The sequence below is a fragment of the Chanodichthys erythropterus genome, chromosome 6 (assembly GCF_024489055.1).
Source record: "Chanodichthys erythropterus isolate Z2021 chromosome 6, ASM2448905v1, whole genome shotgun sequence".
NCBI classification, from domain to species: domain Eukaryota; kingdom Metazoa; phylum Chordata; class Actinopteri; order Cypriniformes; family Xenocyprididae; genus Chanodichthys; species Chanodichthys erythropterus.
Window position 1 is genome coordinate 22,337,433 of NC_090226.1, and position 22,063 is coordinate 22,359,495.

At 38.9% G+C, this 22,063-nt stretch overlaps 1 protein-coding gene across 2 annotated transcripts in view; it reads left to right on the forward strand.

Annotated features, from left to right (window-relative positions):
- Positions 1-22,063, forward strand: part of LOC137021159 (ephrin-A2-like) — a 140,805-nt gene that overhangs the window by 111,327 nt on the left and 7,415 nt on the right. For both annotated transcript variants that reach the window (XM_067387396.1, XM_067387398.1), the window contains one exon: positions 16,363-16,655. In XM_067387396.1, coding sequence (XP_067243497.1) covers positions 16,363-16,655 — 293 coding nt within the window. The remainder of the gene's footprint in view (positions 1-16,362; positions 16,656-22,063) is intronic.

Consider the following 22,063-nt stretch of genomic DNA (forward strand, 5'->3'; position numbering starts at 1 on the left):
TATTTTTTTTAAACCACATGAATACAAATAGCACATTTCTAAGAACTTGGCACATTTTTTTTTTTTTTTTTTTTTTTTTTGTGGATACTTATATGTCATTGACCCATGTGTACAATATCCTGGACATGTATTGTTTTAGCAGTAATGTGATATTGTTTGTAATCATGGTAATTTGAAATTATTATAGTTGTATTATGTTTCATTTTTGCTGTAAGGCATAGCTTAGCATGCAGCAGGCATTCCCATCCTATCCCAGGAATAGCCATTAACATGATTTGTGCAATTTATTGTAAGCCGGTTCGTAAGCATCTGCTAAGAACATAAATGTAAATGTAGACGTGTCATGTACAAGGTCATGAAAAATGCATTACTTCTGTCGGCTAAGCACTCGCCCTTTTCATCAGCGTTGGCCGCCTCAGTGCTCTGTAAGAAATATAAAATAGCCCTTGAAAGAGAGGGGCCCTATTTTCTCTGGCTCTGATAGAAGCATTAGGATGATTTTTTTAAGGTAGTTTACATATCCTTTCCATGCATTTTCCAGTTCGCCTTTTTTGTGACATGATAAACCTCTGATCTCGGTTCATTAGTTTTCATGAAAAGGTTGTGCCCTGTGATCTGACCGCAAACAGAAACTGAGGGGACTCCACGGGGATACATTCTCACTGTTGTCACCTTTTACAAAGAAAAACACAACTAATGCATGACTGCTACATGAAAGGGCAAAAAGAGGAGGATGAGTCTGGTGACAACAGACATATCTCCTAGCCAAGTCTGTCATCTCATCACTGTAGAATAGTGTTTGGAAAAGAAAACCTAAGCAGACCTTGTTGGGATGGTGGTGGGGGGTGTGGAGGATGGGGATCCTGGGAAATGGGCGGTAGTTGGGGCTTGGGTTACTTGTGTTTTGGCCTCTCCACCCAGGGGGCTGCACCGCACTGCCACCGTCTTCTACTCCTGTGGGCGTTTCAGACACACTGATACAGTCGCCTCAATAGGCTCGGGTTTCCCGTTTCCCCACTGGCTGATGCAGGCTGCAGATAACTTTGTCTCCATGCTTGTATCTTTTATCTCACATCTGGGAGTCTTGCCTGGGAGCTGGATGGTGACTACACTACCTGCTTTGTCTCAGCCCTTGTCATTACAAGGCTCAGGTTGCGGGCGGAGCTGGCGGACCTCCACCTGAGTCGACCCATCGTGCGCACTCCCAAACATCCGCGACCGTTGGGTTTTTTTTAGGGGTGTGGCCTACATTACCTGGTGTAGGTTAAAGTGGGGGGGAAAACACAGGTCTTGATGACTCTGCAAGTTCTGATGGTTATCTAAGTAATTATCCCTCTGTAATTGCTATGAAAGAATGTTGCCTGAACGTTTGGATGGATTTCACTCCACCTCCCATGTTGCTGTGCTCCCATGCCCATGCGGAATGCATCCGGGGTTTGCTTGTCCATTAGCTTTCCTATGTGCTGATCCAAATTAGAGATGGAAAAGGAAAAACAACACACTGATAAACTATCCTGTTAACCCTTTCGCACGTAAGTTTCAAATATTCTGTCTTACCCCCCAGCGTGAGTTTTTTAAGGCGACCGTTATTTAGAACGTATCACTTTATGGTTTCCATGGTGACGCGTCATCGCTTATGTGACACACTGCAGCACTGTATGAATGATGATCTGCTTTCATTTAATTTTTCCTTTTTATTCAAAATATTCACAAATTTGTTAACTATAGCATGAAATATCTAATATTCCGATTGCCAAATATGTGCAAGTGGATGTGTTTTGCTGTTTAAACACCTTTATAACGATCGCGTTAGTTGAGCCATATGAGCGATGGGCGCCGCCATGTTAGTTTGCACCGCGCAGAGAATCGGATCTGTTGGATTTACAAGCCGTGAATTTATCCACTTCTCCCGAAATACATGAAAGTAAGTGTGCCAGTGAATTGGGGAAGAATAGAGTAAGCTTTTAAGTTACTTTCACAATGTATATCTGATATGAATTAAACGTGTTGTCAAGTTATAATGGAAAGGGTTGTTATTTCAGCTTCTATAGACATCATTGTGTTTTTTACAAACTCTAAATATATTGTTTAGTTAGTACTCATGTGCATTTAATGTCTGAAACCTGAAATGAACATTATTTGGTTGAAAACACTGATATGAAAAGCGCTGCGCGCGTCCGTCTCTGGTTTAGCGCCAGTTAAAGCGCGCACGCACATTTGAATTTGGCAGTTGATCACGTAATGCACTGAACGTTCTAATCACACCGGTGTGATCGTACGCTCCTGGGGCCAGCCAAGACTGATCACACCGGTGTGATCGTACGCGTCAAAGGGTTAAAGTCGGCATGCAGCAGAAGTTGCGATTGTCTTCTCTACTGTGACGTCTATCTGAGTGAAACGGCATCTGAAATGAGAGGGGGCGGGACTTGATTTCGTCCTTCGGGAAATGATTGGATCGTCTTTGTTTGTTGGGCGTTGCTAACAAAATGGAGAGAGGCTAACTGACGCTGCACGCCCGCTGGTGTGATGCGAGCAGAGAAGAGGGAGCGTTTTCGGTTCATTCTTATGGAAGTTGAGCCTCACGTTTGCACATTAGTTAAACTTGACTGACTGACTGAGTATGTCCATCAAGTTAAGTCATTCATGAAAAAAAATTGGTTTGCCATGTCCAAAGAGTAATGTTTTCATAGTATCCTTTCAATGTTTAAGGGTACTGTACACCCCAATGACTGGCATCAGCGGTGGTTAATGCATTTGTTCCATAAAGTGAAACATCAGATTTAGCATTTCCCCTGCTTACCCCAGAGACAGCATTTACCCCTTACGTCAATGGATCTGCTGGCAGTTCCAGATAGCTCCGCCCTCAAGCCATAGCATGTGACAGGAAGAGACGATAAGTTGTTTTGAGGGGGAGAGGAGGTTAATGTTTTTGATTAAAGATTACGAGAGCACATGAATTGTAAAAAAAAAATAATGAAGTGCACGGATAAATTATTTATAATTAATACTACAATATTCCATAAAAAAATAAGGATTGTCAATTTTGATTTCATAGCGACTTTAAATTTGCAGTACAAACAAAACAAAACAAAAAAAAAAAACTGGCTGCTATGGTAATAGAATACAGTGACAGTGTTTCAGGGATTACGGTATGGTGTATTGTTGCCTATATTTTGCAACTTATAACCTTATTTTACATTAGGTGATATGTTTACAGTGTATACTAATCTACATGAGCTATCAAAATCTGCTTTTTACCTTAAAATATTCTGATGACCACCATAATAATACAGATGGTATAATAGAAAGTCAAATGATGAATCAGAGTTCATCATACAGTAGGTAGTCAACCAAAATGCCTGTTAATGCCACGTGTTCCACTGCTGCAATGTGAAACTTATTCGTTAGAATTGTGACATTTTCATTTGTAAATGAAGATAAAATAGTGAAATAAATTATTGGTAATAATAATATTAATATAACATTATAATATTTAATTTTAACTATATATTTATCATATAAATGCCATATAAATGATTACTGTTACAATGAAATATTACAATGATGGCAGTGCTTGAAGTGTGCTTACTTTCTACTGTACAGTACTAGCCAGTATTTTAGATTAGGTGTGCATTATAACAGGAAATAATATAGTCGGAATGCCACGGCTTCAAAAATACAGAAATTTACTGACAGAATCTGACAAAGGTAATGTCTTGTGTAAAGGCAAAGGCTCACAGTCCTGCTTGAATTAGTTTTAAAAAACAAACTCATACATAAGTTCAAAAATACTAAATTTGCTCCTGCGAATATGAATTCTTTTAACCACAGTGTTTTTCTTAAATTCTCCGGTGACTACAACCATCAAATCTAGCCCATTGGAAAGCCAAGGTTTATGCTACTCATGAAAATGCGCTTTGATACATTCACCTGATAACTTGTAGAAGTATATGGTTAAAGTGCTACTTAGTAGTCAAATGCTGCAAATGCTTTGTTACAGTGCTGAAATAGTGATGGTACTCGTGGTGGCAAAACACTTATTGTCTGTATGTGGTGTGTCCATAAAACATGGCCAATATTTGAATATAGACTGTGCACAGGGTCATACACACAAAGATAAAATGCCATCAGGTGTAAACACAAATTACACTAAAATAATGCAAAAAAAAAAAAAAAAAAAAAAAACATTTTCAAAATAACAGAAAATGTAATAAAACAGAGTTCTGGGAATGTCCCTTTACTGTTTTTTTCCCCCTCAGTAAATTATTTGCAAATTAATAGTTTTTACTTGCAAAACACATAAATTTGACAGTATTTACAGTAAAATTAAATATAATGCAATGTTTTTCAAAGGGCTTGAATGAAGCATGTTTGGGTCTAGATGAAAATATTAGAGGATGTAGTGCCGAAAGATCATTACAGTAAACGACCCTGAGCGCTTGTGGTGTAAACTGTTCCTTTCTTTTGGCGCGCTGATCACTTTAATCTATAGAAACAGTAAAATGGCTCAATTATGTCCTACAATCCGGATGGAACTAAGCCGAGGTCCGTAACCGGACCGTGGTCCACCATTTGAATACCACTGTCTTACACTAATTAAAGGGTACATAACACACCCAGTTTCTGTCAATCTACCTATAAAGTACCTATAAAATAGTATTGCATCCTTCATATCTCCAAAGAGTCTTTAGTTTTATCAGATTTATAAAAGACAGATACAGCATACCGATTCTTTCTGAAAACTGTCGACCTCCTGGAGGCATTCCGTGGGTGGAGCTAAAGAGTCACGACACACACAGTACATAATTGCATTATCCCTGGATAACTTTTAATTCACTATACGTTTGTGCTGTTTACATTGTATGCACTTGAGAGCCGATTGCCAACAAATCACAGACATTTGATGACACACTTGAACAGCCATGAACAAACACACTTGCACAACTCTGTTGCTGCCTGGAAAAACAAACTGCATCCACCGTTCCCTTAAGAATGTGCAGCGCTTCTGAGTCGTGCCGACGATTTCCATAACACGAACGAAACAAGTTGATTGGCGTGCTCTTGCTCTTGCTCTGGTTGATGTATGTGCACGCTCTTAAAGTGCCCATATAAGGAATTCAGCCCTTTATGACGTCATACAGGGCCATAATCGGGAAAAATAAAACTTTCCGGAACTTATACAAACCCTGAAGGAGTGCATTTGGCACAGAAATACTCCATTCTGAGGGGACATGTTCAACTAGTTATTTGAAACTTTAGCCATGTTTAGCATGAGAATCCAACTCTTTAACAGTGTAAATGAGTCAGAATGCATGAAACAGCATTAGACATCCCCTTTAAGTTAACCCTTAGCAGTGGGGTAAAGTTTCCTGAACTATGGGTCAAGAATCCAACTACATAGCCAAAATTAGAGTAGCTAGACATCTTTGTATACCTTTTCAAAAAACCAGCATCTTCACAAAAGAAAACACCATCTTTTTGCATTCTGACATCCAAAGGCACAAGAAGACATATTGTTCTTTATTTCGTGGATCTTGCCTGTTTTCCTTTACTTGTTACCACTGTTTTTTCTGCCACCATAATGCACACGCAACTGCAGTGACGTAACTGATGTCTACTCTCAAATGCTCTATTGCATAAGCCAAAACTATTTTATAATTTAAAGAAATAGTGTCCCTTCAAGTAAAGACTATTGTTATGCTCTGAAAGTGTAAACCCCATTGAACACAGTCAAGGCTGAACAGCCCACCTGATGGTCCACTTTACCCAAATTCACCCTACAATATTTAGTCAAAATACACAGATCAATTTCAATGGAGAAAGATATTAATTTTTTGGCAGAAGTTAGCAAAACTGCTAATTGCTTATGGCATCCATAGGAAAAAAAAATATGTTTTTGATGTTTTGGGATGATCTCTTTCATGTGCACACACATACAAAAACACATGGTTTATGATTATGGTTTATCATGGTCTTGCTGTTTTGTCTCATTCTCTTTTTATTAGCAAAACAGGCGTTCTGAAAGCCCCTGACCAAAGAAGCCGCAGATTGCACACAACAGCCCTTTCTTAACAAAACTAATTAGACAAAAGTTCATTTTTGGGTTAGCACATCATGTTGAGGATCTTTTTTAAAAAACAAAAATTATTCTCTCAAGAAAAGCATGGAAACAGTGGTTAGTGCTTTTAGGGGAAAGGATTCAGTGCAAGATGTTTGACTGAGTGAGATGATGGTGAGGTGAGAAAGAAAAGAATACATCAAGCCCTTTTAAAAGAAGCCAGGCAAGATGAGAGCGGCGAGTGGATGAGAGTCCGTCACCCAATCCTTCTCCTGCGGGCCGGGGCGGGCTTTATAATGTTATTACACTGCACTTTGCTAATGGTGTTAAAAAAGACAAAGAGGGCAAGTCAGGGAGAGTGGGATGGGTGATACACTTAGCTTTAGAGTGCATGGCATTACCATCATTTTCTGTTTGATACCCTCTGACCAACCCAGTCCTTTTTTTATGCCAAGAGGCAGAAACCTGAGAGCAGTGTTCTCAAACTATGTTTTGTTTTTGTTTTGGGATTGACAATTAGGCGGAGGGCATTAGATTGTGTATGTGTGTGGTTCAGGTATTGAACAAGGAAGTATAAGGATGGCAAATCTAGAAATGTTTGACCTTGTGGGGACATTTTTTGGTCCAAATGTGGATAACAGCTTAAATCAAAATAAATGTTTTTTGAACATGTAAAAGTGCAGAAAGTTTTCTGTGTGTGTACATGCTTTTTTTTTGTCCCTAAATTGATGTCCACATGAGGAAACAAGCTTATAAATCATACAGAATGTTTTTTTTTTTTTTTTTTTTGTTTTTTTTTAAATGTAAAAAAGTTTTCCATGATGGGTAGGTTTAGTTTAAGGGGAAATAATATTGTAACAAACATGCTAGGTTCCAGCACCGTCCAATCACAGCGCACACCTTCCCCTGCACCTCATCAGCGTACTCATCACCAGCACTATTTAAGACACACTCACACTCAGCCACATTGTCTCGTTTGCATCAAAGGACTTACCTGTATGCTTACCTCAAGGACTCTTCTGACTACTTACCTGTTCTCCGGGTTTCCTAAGCTCCTTCCTACGATTCTCGTCTGGCATGAAGTGTTGTCTAAAGTCATCAGCTCCATTCAGCAAGTATCACTCTCCATTGTCACTCTGCAACTACAAAGGACTGTGTCATTCTCCATATCACTCGTACATCACCAAAGTGCATCTGCTACTCATCTGTCTGCATCATATACTCTGCTTGTGTCCAATAAACAAACCTGTTTTATCTATCTTCTGTCTCCTGCCTGGTCCTATCGTAACAAATATATGGTTTGTGTGTGTGTGTGTGTCTGTGTCTGTGTGAGGCATGTACAGGGTTTTCCTGCATATGCATGTGTGTTTAGTTTTACATGCATGTGTACACGCGTCAGTACGCACGAGTGTGCCCTACTTGCAGAGCATCTCACTGCGCTCTTGTTTGTTTGTTTGCGATGGTGTATTTTCTAAGACAGGTGTTTACTCACCCCATGATGAGAAAAACAGCATGTTATCACACTGTGGAGAAAAGCACTCACAATCACACTGTGCAGATCCCAGCAGCCCCCTAGAGGAGGTAACATGCAAAGAGAATGAATTTTAATCTCTTTAATCGCAGTAATCTGGTACTATGCCATGAAATCCACATTTTATACAATCTGAAAGAGATTACATATAGCTGAGGTAAAAAGGGTTAACAGTGCACTCAACCTCTCTGAGTGTTTTCCATGTTTCACCTCTTCAAATGTTTTCAGAATATATTTGTACAATACCATGTACAATACCACTCAAAAATTTAGGGTAGGGTAGTAAGATTTTTTTTTTAATGATTTTAAAAGAAGTCACTTATGTGCACTAAGGCTGCATTTATCAAAAATACAGTGAAAATACAGTATTAATATTATGAAATATTATAAAAAATTAAAATAACTATAAATAAAAAGGTAACACTTTAATGTTTAACTAATGAACATTATTGTAATGTATTAACTAACCATGAGCATTTCAATCCATTTGTTACTGCATTTACTAATCTTTAATGTTAGTTAATGAAAATACAGTTGTTCATTGTTTGTTCATGTTAGTTCACAGTGCATTAATGCACTAAGATTTTAATAATGTATTAGTAAATGTTGAAATTAACATTAACAAAGATAAATAAATGCTGTATAAGTGGAGTTCATCATTAGTTCATGTTAACTAATGTAGTTAACTAACCTTATTGTAACGTGTTACCAATAAAATAACTTAAATATATTTTATATTTTAATATGTAATTTATTTTAATATGTAATTTTTTTAATTGATGACAAATCTGGAATTTCGGCAGCCAACTCCATTCGTACTTATAGTTACTTCCAGCGTCACATGATCCTTCAGAAATCAATCTAATATGCTAATTTATGCTCAAGAAACATTTCTTATTATTATTATTATTATTATTATCAATGTTGAAAAACTTTTGCTGCTTTATATTTTTGTGGACAATTACACATTTTTTTTAACAGCAAAAAAAAAAAAAAACTGCATTTATTGGAATTAGAAATCTTTTTTTAACGTTATAAATGTCTATTCTGTCACTTTTGATTAATTTAATATGTCCTTGTTGAATGAAAATATTAATTGTTTAAAACAATATATAATATTATATAATATTTATTACCATAAAAGTTTTTTGTTGCCAGTGCTATGACTGCTCAAAAAAGGAAAGCCAGTCAGAAGCCAGTCAAAATGTGCAGTTTTTACATAACACTCATTGGGTGAACATGAGTTATATTTGATTAAAATGTCTCCGCTCATACTTAAATTAGGATTTAATCCTGTTTGGTTTACTTTTTTCTCTCATTTTTAATGAAGACTTCAGTATGGAAACACTGTCCAAAGGGGCTTGGAGCTTTTTTTTTTTTTTTTGTAATGATATTTTGTCTTATATTAATATAATTTATAAAATAAGTAAATATGTGTAAGATTATAAATGTGAGTGTTTACAGTATACAATATACAGTGTGTGTTTAACTTTTTATATAAATATTATCTCTTAGGGATTGTGCTGCTAATTATAATAAACTTATAAAGTTAGAAGTGTATAGGTACACTATAATTTTTTTTCTCTCTTGAAGTTTCAAAATCGTTCTTCTTCAAACTGTCTTGTTTAATTCAATGTGTTACTTTTAATTATTTGTGAAATTGAGCAATTTCTGAGTGAAAATTGAGCAATTTCTGAGTGAAAATTGCTTCAAAGTTTGTTCAAAAACACCAGGTTTTTTTTTTTTTTTTTTTTTTCTGTATATTGTGTGATGAAGGTGCATGTGTGTTTTTGCTTCAGGTAAACCTTGTTTTCAAGGTGTGTGTGCCAGAAAAATCCCTTTTAATCTCTCTCGTCTGCTGTTACCACCCACAAACTACTGCTGTTTCTCTCACTCACACACAGGTCTTCCCTGCTTCCACAACCCTGCAGATAGATTGCTGTTTTTTTGTTGGATTTGGGAGGAAATAAATAGTCTCTTCACTCAGAAGAATATGTATTTTGGGTGAGAGTGTGTGTGTTGTAGGAAGTCTGTGAGTGTCGTGGTGGTTTGTAGTGTTTTAAGCGTTGTGTGTTGTTAAAGGTGGAACAGTGTGCATTGGTTTAGGAAGTGTGTGTTTTGGGGGGCGGTAAGGGATAAAGACGGGATGCAGAGTGGCTTCTCAACAGGGATCTGCAGGTATGAGGAAGTTTCTTAGCTGAGCCATTAAATCCGAGAAGCCTCATTACACTCGCTGTCAGAGCTTGTGGTGACGATGAGATCCATACGTACTAATTTAAAATAAATGCCAGACATCCTCAGCTCATAATAACAGTATTTATCATAAAGTTTGAGAAAAGTTCATTTAAAAGGGGGGAAAATCCCTCAAATACAGTGGCGTACAAGTATCTGAGACCACTTTGACAATCTAGGATTAAAAATCTGATATAAACCTGTAAAGTTTTAAGATTTTGAAAACACTAGAGAAAAGTTATGCTGTAAAATGCATAATAAATATTGGTAACACTTTAGTATAGGGAACACATATAAACTATTAACTATGACTTTTTCCTCAATAAACTCCTAATTTACTGCTTATTAACAGTTAATAAGGTAGTTGTTAAGTTTAGGTATTGGGTAGGTTTAAAAATGTAGAATAAAGTCATGCATAATAAGGCATTAATATGTGCTTAATAAGTACTAATAAATAGCCAATATTCTAGTAATATGCTATAGTTAAAAGACCCTAAAATAAAGTGTTACCTAAATATTTCGGTTATTGGTCGAAATTAGAATATTTATTGTTAAATCATTAAATCTGCTAAATAAGTAAATCTTTTTCAGACAAATTTTGTGTCCTTATCCAGAAGTACATTATGTTGGAGCCATGTCAGTGTTCATGCTACAACATGTACACTGGTTACCTGGGTCTGAATCCATCTCAGGCCATTTCCTGATACCTCTTCCCATAATTTCCTGTTGCTTCTATACTGTTCTGGTTGATTAAAGGCAAAAATCCCAATTTGAAAATTTGTTGTCTTCAAAAAATTAATATGTATAAGCAGTTTATATACACGGATGTAAACATGCAGAGTAGCTGAACTGAGGTAGTGAAGCTGCTGTGTGTGTAAACATCCTCCATTAGCAGCTCCATTAGAGCTGCAGTAAAATGACAGAGAGCATCCCAGCACAGCTGCTCTGGCTTTTGTTCTGCTTTAGATGATAGAACACAGATTTGTTTGCAGTTCTTTCATTCGCCGGACTGCACTGGTCACTTCTATTTTCTCCCACTGTCTTTCTGTGACTAAATGTCATACAAAGCAGGCCGAGGCATAAAAATGTAATTAAATAAGGGGGTGTAGTGTTGCCGCAAGGACGGGGCACTTTTATCTAACGATGGCCCAGGGTAAATGAGGACACCATGTGAAGAAAAGGTGGATGGACCATTGACCTTCCAAGAGAACACACTGCACCTGGATAATTATGCACACACAGACCTGCTCACCTGAACATATAACTTTGTGTTAAAGAAGGGTTAAGAAAGGAGCACAAAACAACTATTACTTTTTCTCTCACATGAGGCACATGTGTTTTGTCCCCTGGGGCTTTTGTCTTATTCTTTTTCTTTTTTTGTTTGTTTTGTTTTTCTCCACCATCCCCCTTGGCTGAACGTCAGCTGGGATAACGTTTGCATAAATGCTGTGATAGAAAAATTGCTCAAGCAGAGTTGGAATAACAGGAGAGATTGCGGGGAGATGTGGAGGGAAAAGGGGGCCATGGAGGTCTCGGCGTCTGCCTGACACAAAGAACAATAAACATGTTCCACATGGGGAGAGGTAGTCCACAGACCAAGCCCAAGCTGAGCATGTGGAAATGGGTTCCAGACCCAGAGCCGTCGGCACAAAGGGCCATTCTCGCGCACATGCACACAAACACACTCATGCTAAACCCTGTCTGTCCTCCCCCTTGGTTCGGCATAAACACTGGGCTGAAACTCATGCAGGGTCAGCGTATAGCCCTGCAGCATGCTGGAGGTGGTGATGCATTTGAAGGAGAATTACCCTAAGTGTGTGAGGCTTGTGCCAGGTTATTAGCTGGCTGTGTTTGCCCTAAACTATTATGGCCAGGTCATTGGTTAATTGCAAAATAAACACACATATTTGCTTTGGCTGCACTCAACTAAAGGTTCAGGGCAGAAAAAACCAACAAGAACTTCTAAATGAGAGCCAAACTCCACAAAACCTTCACAAACTCATCATTTTTGTTTGACCTGGCAGAACTTGGCAAACTTTAGCATCTGCTCTGTGGCAAGTTGTGGTGCAAAATGTAATGAATGACTTGGCTCAGAGTCTAGGGCTTTCTAAAGATGAACAGGCTTGTCTTGTCTCATCTTGTTTCTCTCCTTGCAGGCAGCTGTACTGTCTTTATCCAGTTGTATAGAGGTAGACCCCCACCCGACCCCAACCTTTGGCGGTTGTAGAAATATAATTCATAGATGTTTCATTTATAAAACACTCAAAACCACTTTTCCACTTCATTACTCCAATTCTGAAATTCACAACATTGCTTGAGAGACACACATTAAAGGCTCAAATAGTCAAAGCGGCTCTGTTTGTACCAACCGGGAGCCTCTAAATACCACGATAAATCATGTATTCTGTCTTATCTGATCTACTCTCTTGGTTTTAACCTCTTCCATTAAAGATGCTTCCTACTATGGGTCTCAAAACAGACTCTTCTACAGGCAAACATTTACTAAAGGAAGTTCTGAAATCTGGATCTGAGGCTCTCTGCTGGCCAGACACTGCCGTAAATCACAGCACTTCAAACCCCATCTTTAACCGCAACCGCCAGGAAAGTTCACCCAGAGAGTCACCCTCCTTCTAAACACGCCAAACGAGAGTGGTTTGGTCTGATTAATTGATGTCCTGTGGGGATGATAGAGGCTGAAGAATGAACCAAAGACCCAGAGAGCCCCAAAATCTAGAGCTGTATTTCTGCACACATACATTTCCTCCAGATGGGAAGAGCAATTATAGGTTTTACACTTTAGGATGTAATATCTTATGGCCTCACCGATTGCACACATAAAAATTAAATCTGAAATTCTCTTTTTATTTTAGAAGCCATCAATAAAGTAATGAATGAAACCAAATTTGTAAAGAAATATATATCCTTAAATATATCCTTATATGCCTTAAAAATAAATATCCTTCAATAGTTTTTTTTTTTTTTTTTTTTTGCTTCACCTTAATTACTGCAAATAACCCTACTTCCATTAATTGCTGTATAGTGTTGAGTTGGCTTGTTTTTTTTAGAGGTTAAAAAAATGTTAATTAAAAATGTAAATTATATGTTCAGAATTGTTTCTAGGGTTCTTTCAAGAGAACTTGAGGAATATTGCATTGCATTGCAGAAACAACTGAGACAATTGTAGGCATAATATAAAAAATGAAAGTGAAGTAGCTCAGATCATTTGGCTTCCATGAGTTCATACATTCAGACTTTTGATTACATAGGTTATCTTGACAAATCTCACCCCACATTATTGAGAAATCTTAGGAGAAATTTCTGAGAAAAAAATAGCAAAGGTCCCAATTTGTTATCCATTCAATCTCACGATCCTAAAATGAGGATGTCTTATGAGTTTTTCTCTAAGAACACTTTCATTCTTTTAATCAACCTTTCTAAAACCAAAAAAGGTTCTTTTTTGGCATCATGCTGTAGAACCATTTTGGGGTTCTAACTGGATTGTTGACATGATGAAAATATCACACTGAGAAAGGGAGGCTATACAGCTCATTTAGAGCTGATATGAGATCAGCTGTTGATGTAGCAGAGGAGGAGGAGGAGTTCAGGGAGGTCTGATCAGGACTGTGCTCAGAGGACTTGAGGAGGTAGACTGGTGAATACAGTGTGATTGATGAAGCGAGCTCACCAAACTGCATGCATTAGCTCTCTCTAAACATTCTGGGCTCACTTATTGATATTTCCATCTGTCATCTCCCCCCTCCGCCACCCTGTACCCACAAGGCACCGGCTGTAAGGTCATTTTTTATAACAAGATACTTTTGAATCAAAGGGAATGACGTGTTGCCTTAGTGTGTTGGATCATTTGGCCGACTCCTCCGGATTTAATGACATCTGGGAGTGAAAGGGAGGAAGGGGCATTGATATCGATTTGTTAAGGCGTAATGCACCATATGAATCTGAAAGAGATATGCCTGACCCACGGAATGTGTAGTAATGATAACGCACTTTGTATTAAAGGGCTGCTAACACATGTTTTTATGGCAAGGGTGATTAAATTTAGTGCTCCGTAAACATCAGGAGGGTCCTATGGCGAAGTTCTGCTTCCATTACTCTTCACTGAGCTTTCGATATCGTTTACTGGAAAGCTGTGATTAGAGGCAAAGTGACACAAAAACACACAAAAAGAAAATAAGATGGAAGAGAAATATTGAGGTGCTGAGGCACTATAAGATGAACATGAGGTTTTTTTAAGATGTTTTATTGAGCTTGTTGGCTACGAGGCGAACTAGGACAACATCAGTGATATGTAGTCCATGTTGCCGTTTATATAAGCACAGGGGTTTAAAGTATTGCTGATGGACAAGGAAAAAAGTGACAGAAAAAAAATGGAGAAAGGGATAAAGTCATGCAGTGTGAATGAGGTTGTTCTCTGGGCTACGATGATAAGGCAAGGAGACGTCTGGAGGAGCTTCATGTGCTGCTACAGCTGGTGTTTGGCCTGGCTTGGCCCTTTGACAGTAATTCCAGACCTAGATTAGCTGTCATCTTATGCCAAATCTCACTCCAAACCCCCTGCCTATTGCCCCCTTACCCCCTGGCCCTGTCCCTGCCCTCTCTCCCCTGAAAGACCTCCAGACATGTGATGTTCTGAATAATATAGACTACACTCACAGCCGACAAAATTAAGCTTTTGGAATTTTTTTGTGTATCATGTGATTTGCTTTTTTCTGAGGTTTTATAGTTTGTAAAAGTCTTTAGTTCCTTTCCAAAACCTGCCTCCGGATCATAGACACTCTCCAAATGCAAAGACTTTTCTAAAAGATACCTTCTTTTGGCCAAATTCAAAAAGTAACATTTTGTTCTTGTGAAGGTTAGTTTAGTGAAAAATAAGTGGTGGGTGAGAGAAAATTTGAAAATAAATATGAATTAAATTAATCTAATTTTGATGAATAATGTCAGGGTGGCACAACTGTCCTCATTAAAAGAATAAAATACTTGAAAAAAAAAACCTTATTAAGAAGTTACAGCAGCATAAACTTATTTTTATTTATTAGAAAAAACAATTTTAACAAAACTGCTTCACTGCTTACTACTATTTGGAAAACATTTGTAATGTAATGTGGTGCAACTAACATAAAGAAACATCAGATCATTTGAACTTTTTATGACAAGGCAAGGTTAGATCAGCTTGTTAAATGTCATGTGGCGCAACTTCCCAAAAACTCAAAAAACATATTTGTGCAAAATACTTTTTATCTTAAAAAATTTACATTTAAATAAGGATTAAGTTGTGTTTTTTTAATATTGCGTCATTCTTCTTGCATCATCTGTATTTTTTTATAAAGCGTAAGTTGCTGCCTATTTAAAATGTTTCATATCTGTCATTTATAAGGTTCCATTTCAGTAGGGATGTAGGCAGCTCACTGGTTTTTGGCACCTTTTGTGTGTAGGCTTTTGTTAACCCAGTGCATTTCTTCTGATTTCATCTCGTCTTTGTTTCACTTTGATATTCTGTTAAATTGGATGAAGCACCTTGGTATGGTTTCTCGTAGTGTGAACACTTGATTTGAGTTTGCTGTCTTATGTTCTGTAGTGTCTGTAGTGAAGGTGGCTGCTTTGATGGTGTGAAGAATGGAGGATGGAGCAGGTGTGTCAACCGCACTGGTGACAAACCATTAGAGTCTCTCGGCTGGAGCCGTTAGATCTTATTCATGTAATCTTCACACTGTGGACAGAAAAAGAGGATCTGAAGAACTCAAGTTTGCAGACACACAAACATGTTTGTGTTTTGCTGTGTCTGTTTTCTTGGTGAAAACCAGATGTATAGTTTAAAAAATAGTTATTTTATCAAAATAAAATACAGGGTTTTAAAAGGATTAAATACCTTCCTTGTAGAACATTTTTTATTTTGTCAATATCAAAAAAAAAAAAAAAATCAAGCAAATCCGTGGTTTTTCTGTGTCCACAGAAGAAAGGAAGGCTGAATAAATTGATGTGAGAATGAGTAAACGATGAGAGAAATTTTTATTTTTGGGTGAACTGTCCCTGTAACATCCAAATGCTTTTTAGGTCCATGGTATATCCATACAGTAGTTCGTCTGCACTAGAGTCACAGTTCCAGCGAAGTGACCGCCGTTTCTGTGCCTTGAGTTGTACCTTCCTGCAGGTGCTCAATTTGTGTCTAAATTGCCCCAGCCAGCAAACTCATTTCAGAAGAGCTGGGCTGAAGCCAGACTGTGTGAAAACTCTTAATGAAGTGGTTTTCTCTCTCTGAACCCGTCAATCTCTGCTCATCCACTTCCACTTGGTCATTCCAGTCAGTTCGGCCTTTAGCACCAAGTCCCCCTAGACCAGTCCCATCCTATCACATGCAACATGGATGATATCTCCACTATGAGTGACAGGAGCTTCTAGCAATTTCTTTTTTGTCTGATAAAAGAGTTTTGTGTTAAAAGATGTTACATTATCAATCTTCAGCCTGTCATTGTGAGAACTTTTGCAGTTTTGTAAATCTCAAGTAAGGTTTGTGTTTATTTTGCAGATTCTTGCATGGTGAATACACAGTGGAGGTGGCTATCAATGACTATCTGGACATCTACTGTCCACACTATGAGGACCATCTTCCTCAGGAGCGCATGGAACGCTACATCCTTTTCATGGTCAACTATGATGGCTACACCACCTGCAACCACCACATGAAAGGCTTCAAGCGCTGGGAATGCAACCGCCCAATGAGTCCAAATGGGCCCCTTAAGTTCTCAGAGAAGTTCCAGCTGTTCACACCCTTCTCTCTGGGCTTTGAGTTTCGCCCAGGCCACGAATACTACTACATCTGTGAGTAGCCTTCTCCTTTCTAACTCTCAGACTTCAACTTCGAATCCCTCATCTATGTTTTCTTGTGACCAGGTGTCAGTATGGCCCCAGGGTGCAATCATTCACTGAACTGATGGTTCTTGGGTTACAGGAACTGGGGTGTAGAGGGTAAAAGAAGACTTAATAAGGATGCATAGACTTCACAACGACATCTGATCAATAACATGTGCCACATGTTTCAGTATGCTGAAACCTGTTATGTGGTCTCTAGAGGCATATGGCTGGAAGAAAAAATAAAGTATGTGCCAGTCAGTCTTTGGTTAATGTTATAAAGATATGGTTTATGGAACCAAATGCAAAGTGTAACTGAAATTTAAAATTACAGGTTACACATCATGAATTTACATGAAACCAATTTGTTATGCACAATGTTGTTTTTGAAGCAGAATGTTGTTTGTAAGTGGCTAGTAAACAGTGACTCATCTACAGTAGCCGGGTTTTCCCAGAGTAAACAGAGAGAAACATAAGTCTCCCGAAATCTCCCTGATTTGATATCACAAGAATAACATTCAATTTTGTTCTTCACTCTCAGTTTTTGTGTTGTTATTTCCCTGGTGTTTGTCTCTGAAGGAAGATTTTATCAGGTTTGATGAAGACTGAAGGAATGGGCCTTCACATCAGCAGGAGCTTAAAGGGATAGTTTACCCAAAAATAAAAACTCTACCATCACCTTCTTGTAATTCCAAACCATGCCTTTCTTTCATGGAACATAAAAGAGTTATTTAGCTGAATTTTAGGCTACACTTTTTACATTTTACAGTGCCATAGTTACATTGTAATTACTCAAATAAATATATGTACTATTAATTAACTACATGTACTTACTATAGTTACAGTTAGGGTTTGGTTTAGGGTTAGTTACTATTAATTATGCATAATTTACTGTTATTACTATAGTAAGTACATGTAGTAACATGTAACTACGGCACTGTAAAATAAAGTGTTACTGAATTTTGTTGCTGCTCTTTTCTATACAATGAAAGTGAATGGGGGCCAAGGGCTGTTAAGTTCCAAAAATGACTAAAAGGACAATAAATATTGTATTTTTATGTAAGAAACTTTTATGGCATTTTTGTTGTTGTTGTTGTTGTTGTTGTTATTATTTATAAAGCTTGATGACCCATGGTCACATTCACTTTTATTGTGTGTTAAACTTCTCATTTGTGTTCCAAAAAGCTGTTTCCTCCTTATCTAACCATTTAATTTGCTTTTGGTGCATTATGCCAGGTGGACCACTCTTTTCCAAAGCCAACATTTATTGGAGACATTTATTATAGCAATTTGAATGTCTAGGAGTTTAATCAGAGTCATCGGAGCAAAAAGTCCTGTTCTACCCCTGAACTCCTCTGGGAGGAGAGTTTGGCAGTGTCCTGATGTCTCTGTCTGATGAAAATGTCAATTTGTTGAATGGCATGTGCACTATTAGCTGTGCACTTTGCCTCTCTGGGTGAGATCGGTGCAAAACCAGTTACCAAGGCCATCATGCGTAACTGTCCAAATTATGCTGATTGGTCAAATCATATTTAACAGAAGGATCCTGATGGGAGTAATTGCATCTGCAGCTTCGGGGGTGCCATCCATTACCATTTTTCAGATAACAACAGCTAAAAGCCATTAACCTGGAGGGGGAGTTTTTGGCTCGGGATGGTGCCCTGATGACAGGCCTAACACCTCTCCCTCTGGAGGCGGCCCGCCCACCGCCTCAAGGTCAGACCTTCGCCTGGCCAGACGAATCAAGTGGGGTTCTGCTTTATCCTCTTCTTTTGCTCTCACTTGCATGACAGGGGGGAATTTGCTGGGGTGCATCTGTCCCTGTTTCACTAATGGTCTTGTGAAAGGTGTCCTTTGGCCTGATAAAAAGGGCTCCCGCTGGGCACAGGCAAAAGAAAAAGGCTCAGGGCAGCACGCCGGATGCATTAATGAGGCATTTTTTCCCCTCTTTTTTTTTTTTTTTTTACTCTCACTTATTCTTTTTTTGTCTGTGTGTGTGTGTTTATTCTGACTTTTAGAAGAGAAAACGGAGTTTGAGAGAAAAGTTTTCCTGTGATAATTCCTGAAGAATGCAGCTTTTCATCCTAAATGAATGCAGCTCATTAAGTAGAATGGCATGATTTTTACCGCTCACCCTGCTTACCATGTCCTGGATTGCCTTAGAACTGTCCCTGCGTCCTCAGGGATCAGCAGTTCAGAGATTTGGTGCTCAGGGGGACACAACTTGTAGCTCTGCTCATGACTATAACCTCCCATTGTGTGCCTGGACAACTGATCCTAAAAGCATAGTCACACAAATTGATCTTTTGAAATCTAAAAGCACATTTGTCCTAATAATCTTTGAAGAGTCATTTCTAATAGTTCATGGCCATCTGTTGTATCTAAAAGCCAAAGATTTAGAGGACAGAATTACTGAGGGCTTTCTGTGCTTAAAGGAGTAGTAATACCTTTTACTATGTAACATAAAGATTGTTGATCATGCTAACTTTTATCAACACAAGTAAAACACGTCATGGTCTGAAAGAGATAACTCACCTAAAGATGAAAATGTTGTTCTGAACCCAACTTGATATCATGATAAAATTTAACTATTTTATGTTTTAATTCATACCATTTTAATTTGTATGAAAACATTCTATTAAAAATCGAATTCATCTGAATTTGCCAACAATTTGATGAATAGTTATGAATTGCCATGAGGTGCAGACCTTTTTGACTTTCTTCATTAGAACACAAACAACAGAAAATTAGAAGTATAGATTGTATGAGAATTATGAGAATTTGTATGAGATTTGATAGCAGTAGCAGACATAAATGTGAACACAAATTTCAGTATTTTCCTGACACAAAGCTATCGTATGGCTTTATAGGAAAAAATATAGTGCACAGGTCATATGTGCTACATTTATGGTACTTATATGGTGTTTTCTGTTTATTTTTGGAGCTTGATACTAGTGCTGCACAGTTAATTGAAATTAAACCAAACTCGTTTTGGCAAAGGCTGTGATTTTATGCACAGCTTGTCAGAAAGCACGGTTCTGTGATCAGTTGTAAATTCTGCTCCATCTGAAAGCCAGAGGGTGCTCTCACGTAGAAACTCCAAATATGCTTTGCATGGGCATCATACTATCGCTGTAGCTGAATAAACAGAAGATTTAAAAACTTTGATTGATTAAACATTGTGACGAGCAGGGCGGGCGAGAGCCATGAGGGAACGGCGCGAGGCCAGTGAAGATCTTTAACACTCGCTTCACCGGCCTCGCACCGTTCCCTCACGGCTCTCGCCCGCCCTGCTCGTCACATACCCCCATTGCCCCTCGCAGGCCGGGGGGTACTCCCAAGACTGCGCTCTACTACCCTCCGGTGCCTGTCTCAGCGGCTGCAGCACCTGGGGGTAAGGACAGACGAGACGAAAGAAAAGGAGACGGAAGCACAGGGAGCGACAAAACGAGAGAGGGAAGAGAGGGAAAAAAAATATTCTTGGTCTGGTTCCCGGACTGACTGCTGCTCGCTCCTCAGCCAGCCGAGAGGCTCATCCTCGCGGTGCCATACGATGGTACTAGACGTTCGGTGGACGGCTCGATCCTCCTCCGCCCCCTGGCAGCCAGCAATGGCTCCTCCAACTGAGGGCAGCCGGCAGCGAGTCCGCCATCCCTTGCTCCTCCCCTTCATGGCGGACGGCAGCAAGCTCCGGCCCACGGCGAAAGGTGGCGACTCCGCCGCTCCCTCTTGGACTGTAGCCACCCCACCTCATCCCAGGAGCACGGCAGTGAGCTCTTCGTCCCACCTGTCAGTAGGCTCCAGCACCACTGCCTCGGGCAGCCTCTCGCGGTCTTCACTCCCGCAGCACCGCAATCCCCTTCAGTAGCGAGGGCTCTTCGACAGCATGTCCCTCCTTCCTCCCGGGCTTCGGCACCAATGTAACACAGTTTGTAGATAAGGAAGAAGGAGGCGGGAACCAGCGAACGTTCAACACAACTTTAATTCCAAAATAAACAAATAAAAAACAAAAGTAATACAAACAAAATAAAACAAAATAATATCCAGGCCTGGTCCTCTCTCAACCTTCACTGTCGTCGCTCCTCCTTTTATGCTTCCGGAGCTCCTCCGTGAGAGACTCGAGGCTGGTGCGACTCGCAGGTGAAGATCGTTAACACTCGTGTCACCGGCCTCACGCTGTTCTCTCACGGCTCTCGCCTGCCCTGCTTGTCACAAACATGACTAATAAACACACGACTATGACAATATATAGTTTATCTGAGTTCTTCAAGCGTTCTCAAGTATTTTCATGATAATATTGTATGTTTATAATGCAATGTTAATCAACATTGCCTTTATCACTGTTATAGAATACTGTGAAATAATATGTTGTGTGCCTTATTCTGTGTAAGAAGCCATATCATCTCACAGATGGATTGTATTCCAAACACTCAACTGACATTATGAAGTGAGTTCGGGGTAAAAACATGTTATAAAATGTTATCTTTTGTTGGACAAGACAAGAGGTTCATAAATGCTTTTCCTGTTTGGAAAGATGTTTGATGCATGTTGCTTTTTCAAATGCATGTTATAAGTGACTCAATCTCACAGTGCTTTGAGATGGTGCAACATTTATTACTGATCACAGAGTCATGACAAGCTTCACATGAAATAAATCGTAGCCATTGAGAGTTCATAGTGGCAGTTAAAGCACAATTTCGGGTTAATTTCGATTAATCGTGCAGCCCTACTTGATGCTTTAGCTTTTGTTATACTTTCATTGAAAGGGAAAAAAAAACAGTCCACTGAAGAAAAAGAAAAGGGTTTGGAAAAACATGAGGGTGAATAAATAGTGACAGAATTTTAAATAAATTATTAGTTATAAAGTTATAAATTCCTAAGTCCTTTTGTAAGTTAGCATGATTCATAAATGTGGCGAAATATATCAATGTCTGCTAGTCTGACCCAAAGCAGGCACAGAGTGTCTAAAAATGAGAATCGCTTCAAATATCATGGCTGTCCAGGAATTTGACGTGATGGGCGTCACAGAATTGTCACCAAACCAGCAGGGCGTCCCAGACCTTCCTTCCAGCCATGGGACAGTTGCAAGGGGAAAACAGAGACACAGAAGAGGGTCAATCAAAGAAAAAAAAAAAAAGGAAAGAAAGAACCCAGGGTTCAAAGTTTGCAATCGAGGCTGGGTGTTTCTTATGCCTGTCCTGAGTTGTTTTTAATGCAGTCCGCCCTGTCGCTTGGTGCGAGACCCGCTATTATGCACCTTTTGTTCAAGACAGCAGCCTGGGCTGAGAAGTACTTAGTCTGGCTATTCATCAGACGAGGCCGTCTCCTCCTCCAGAGAAGTGTTTGGCTACTATCAATATTGTTGCTGTCATGGCCCC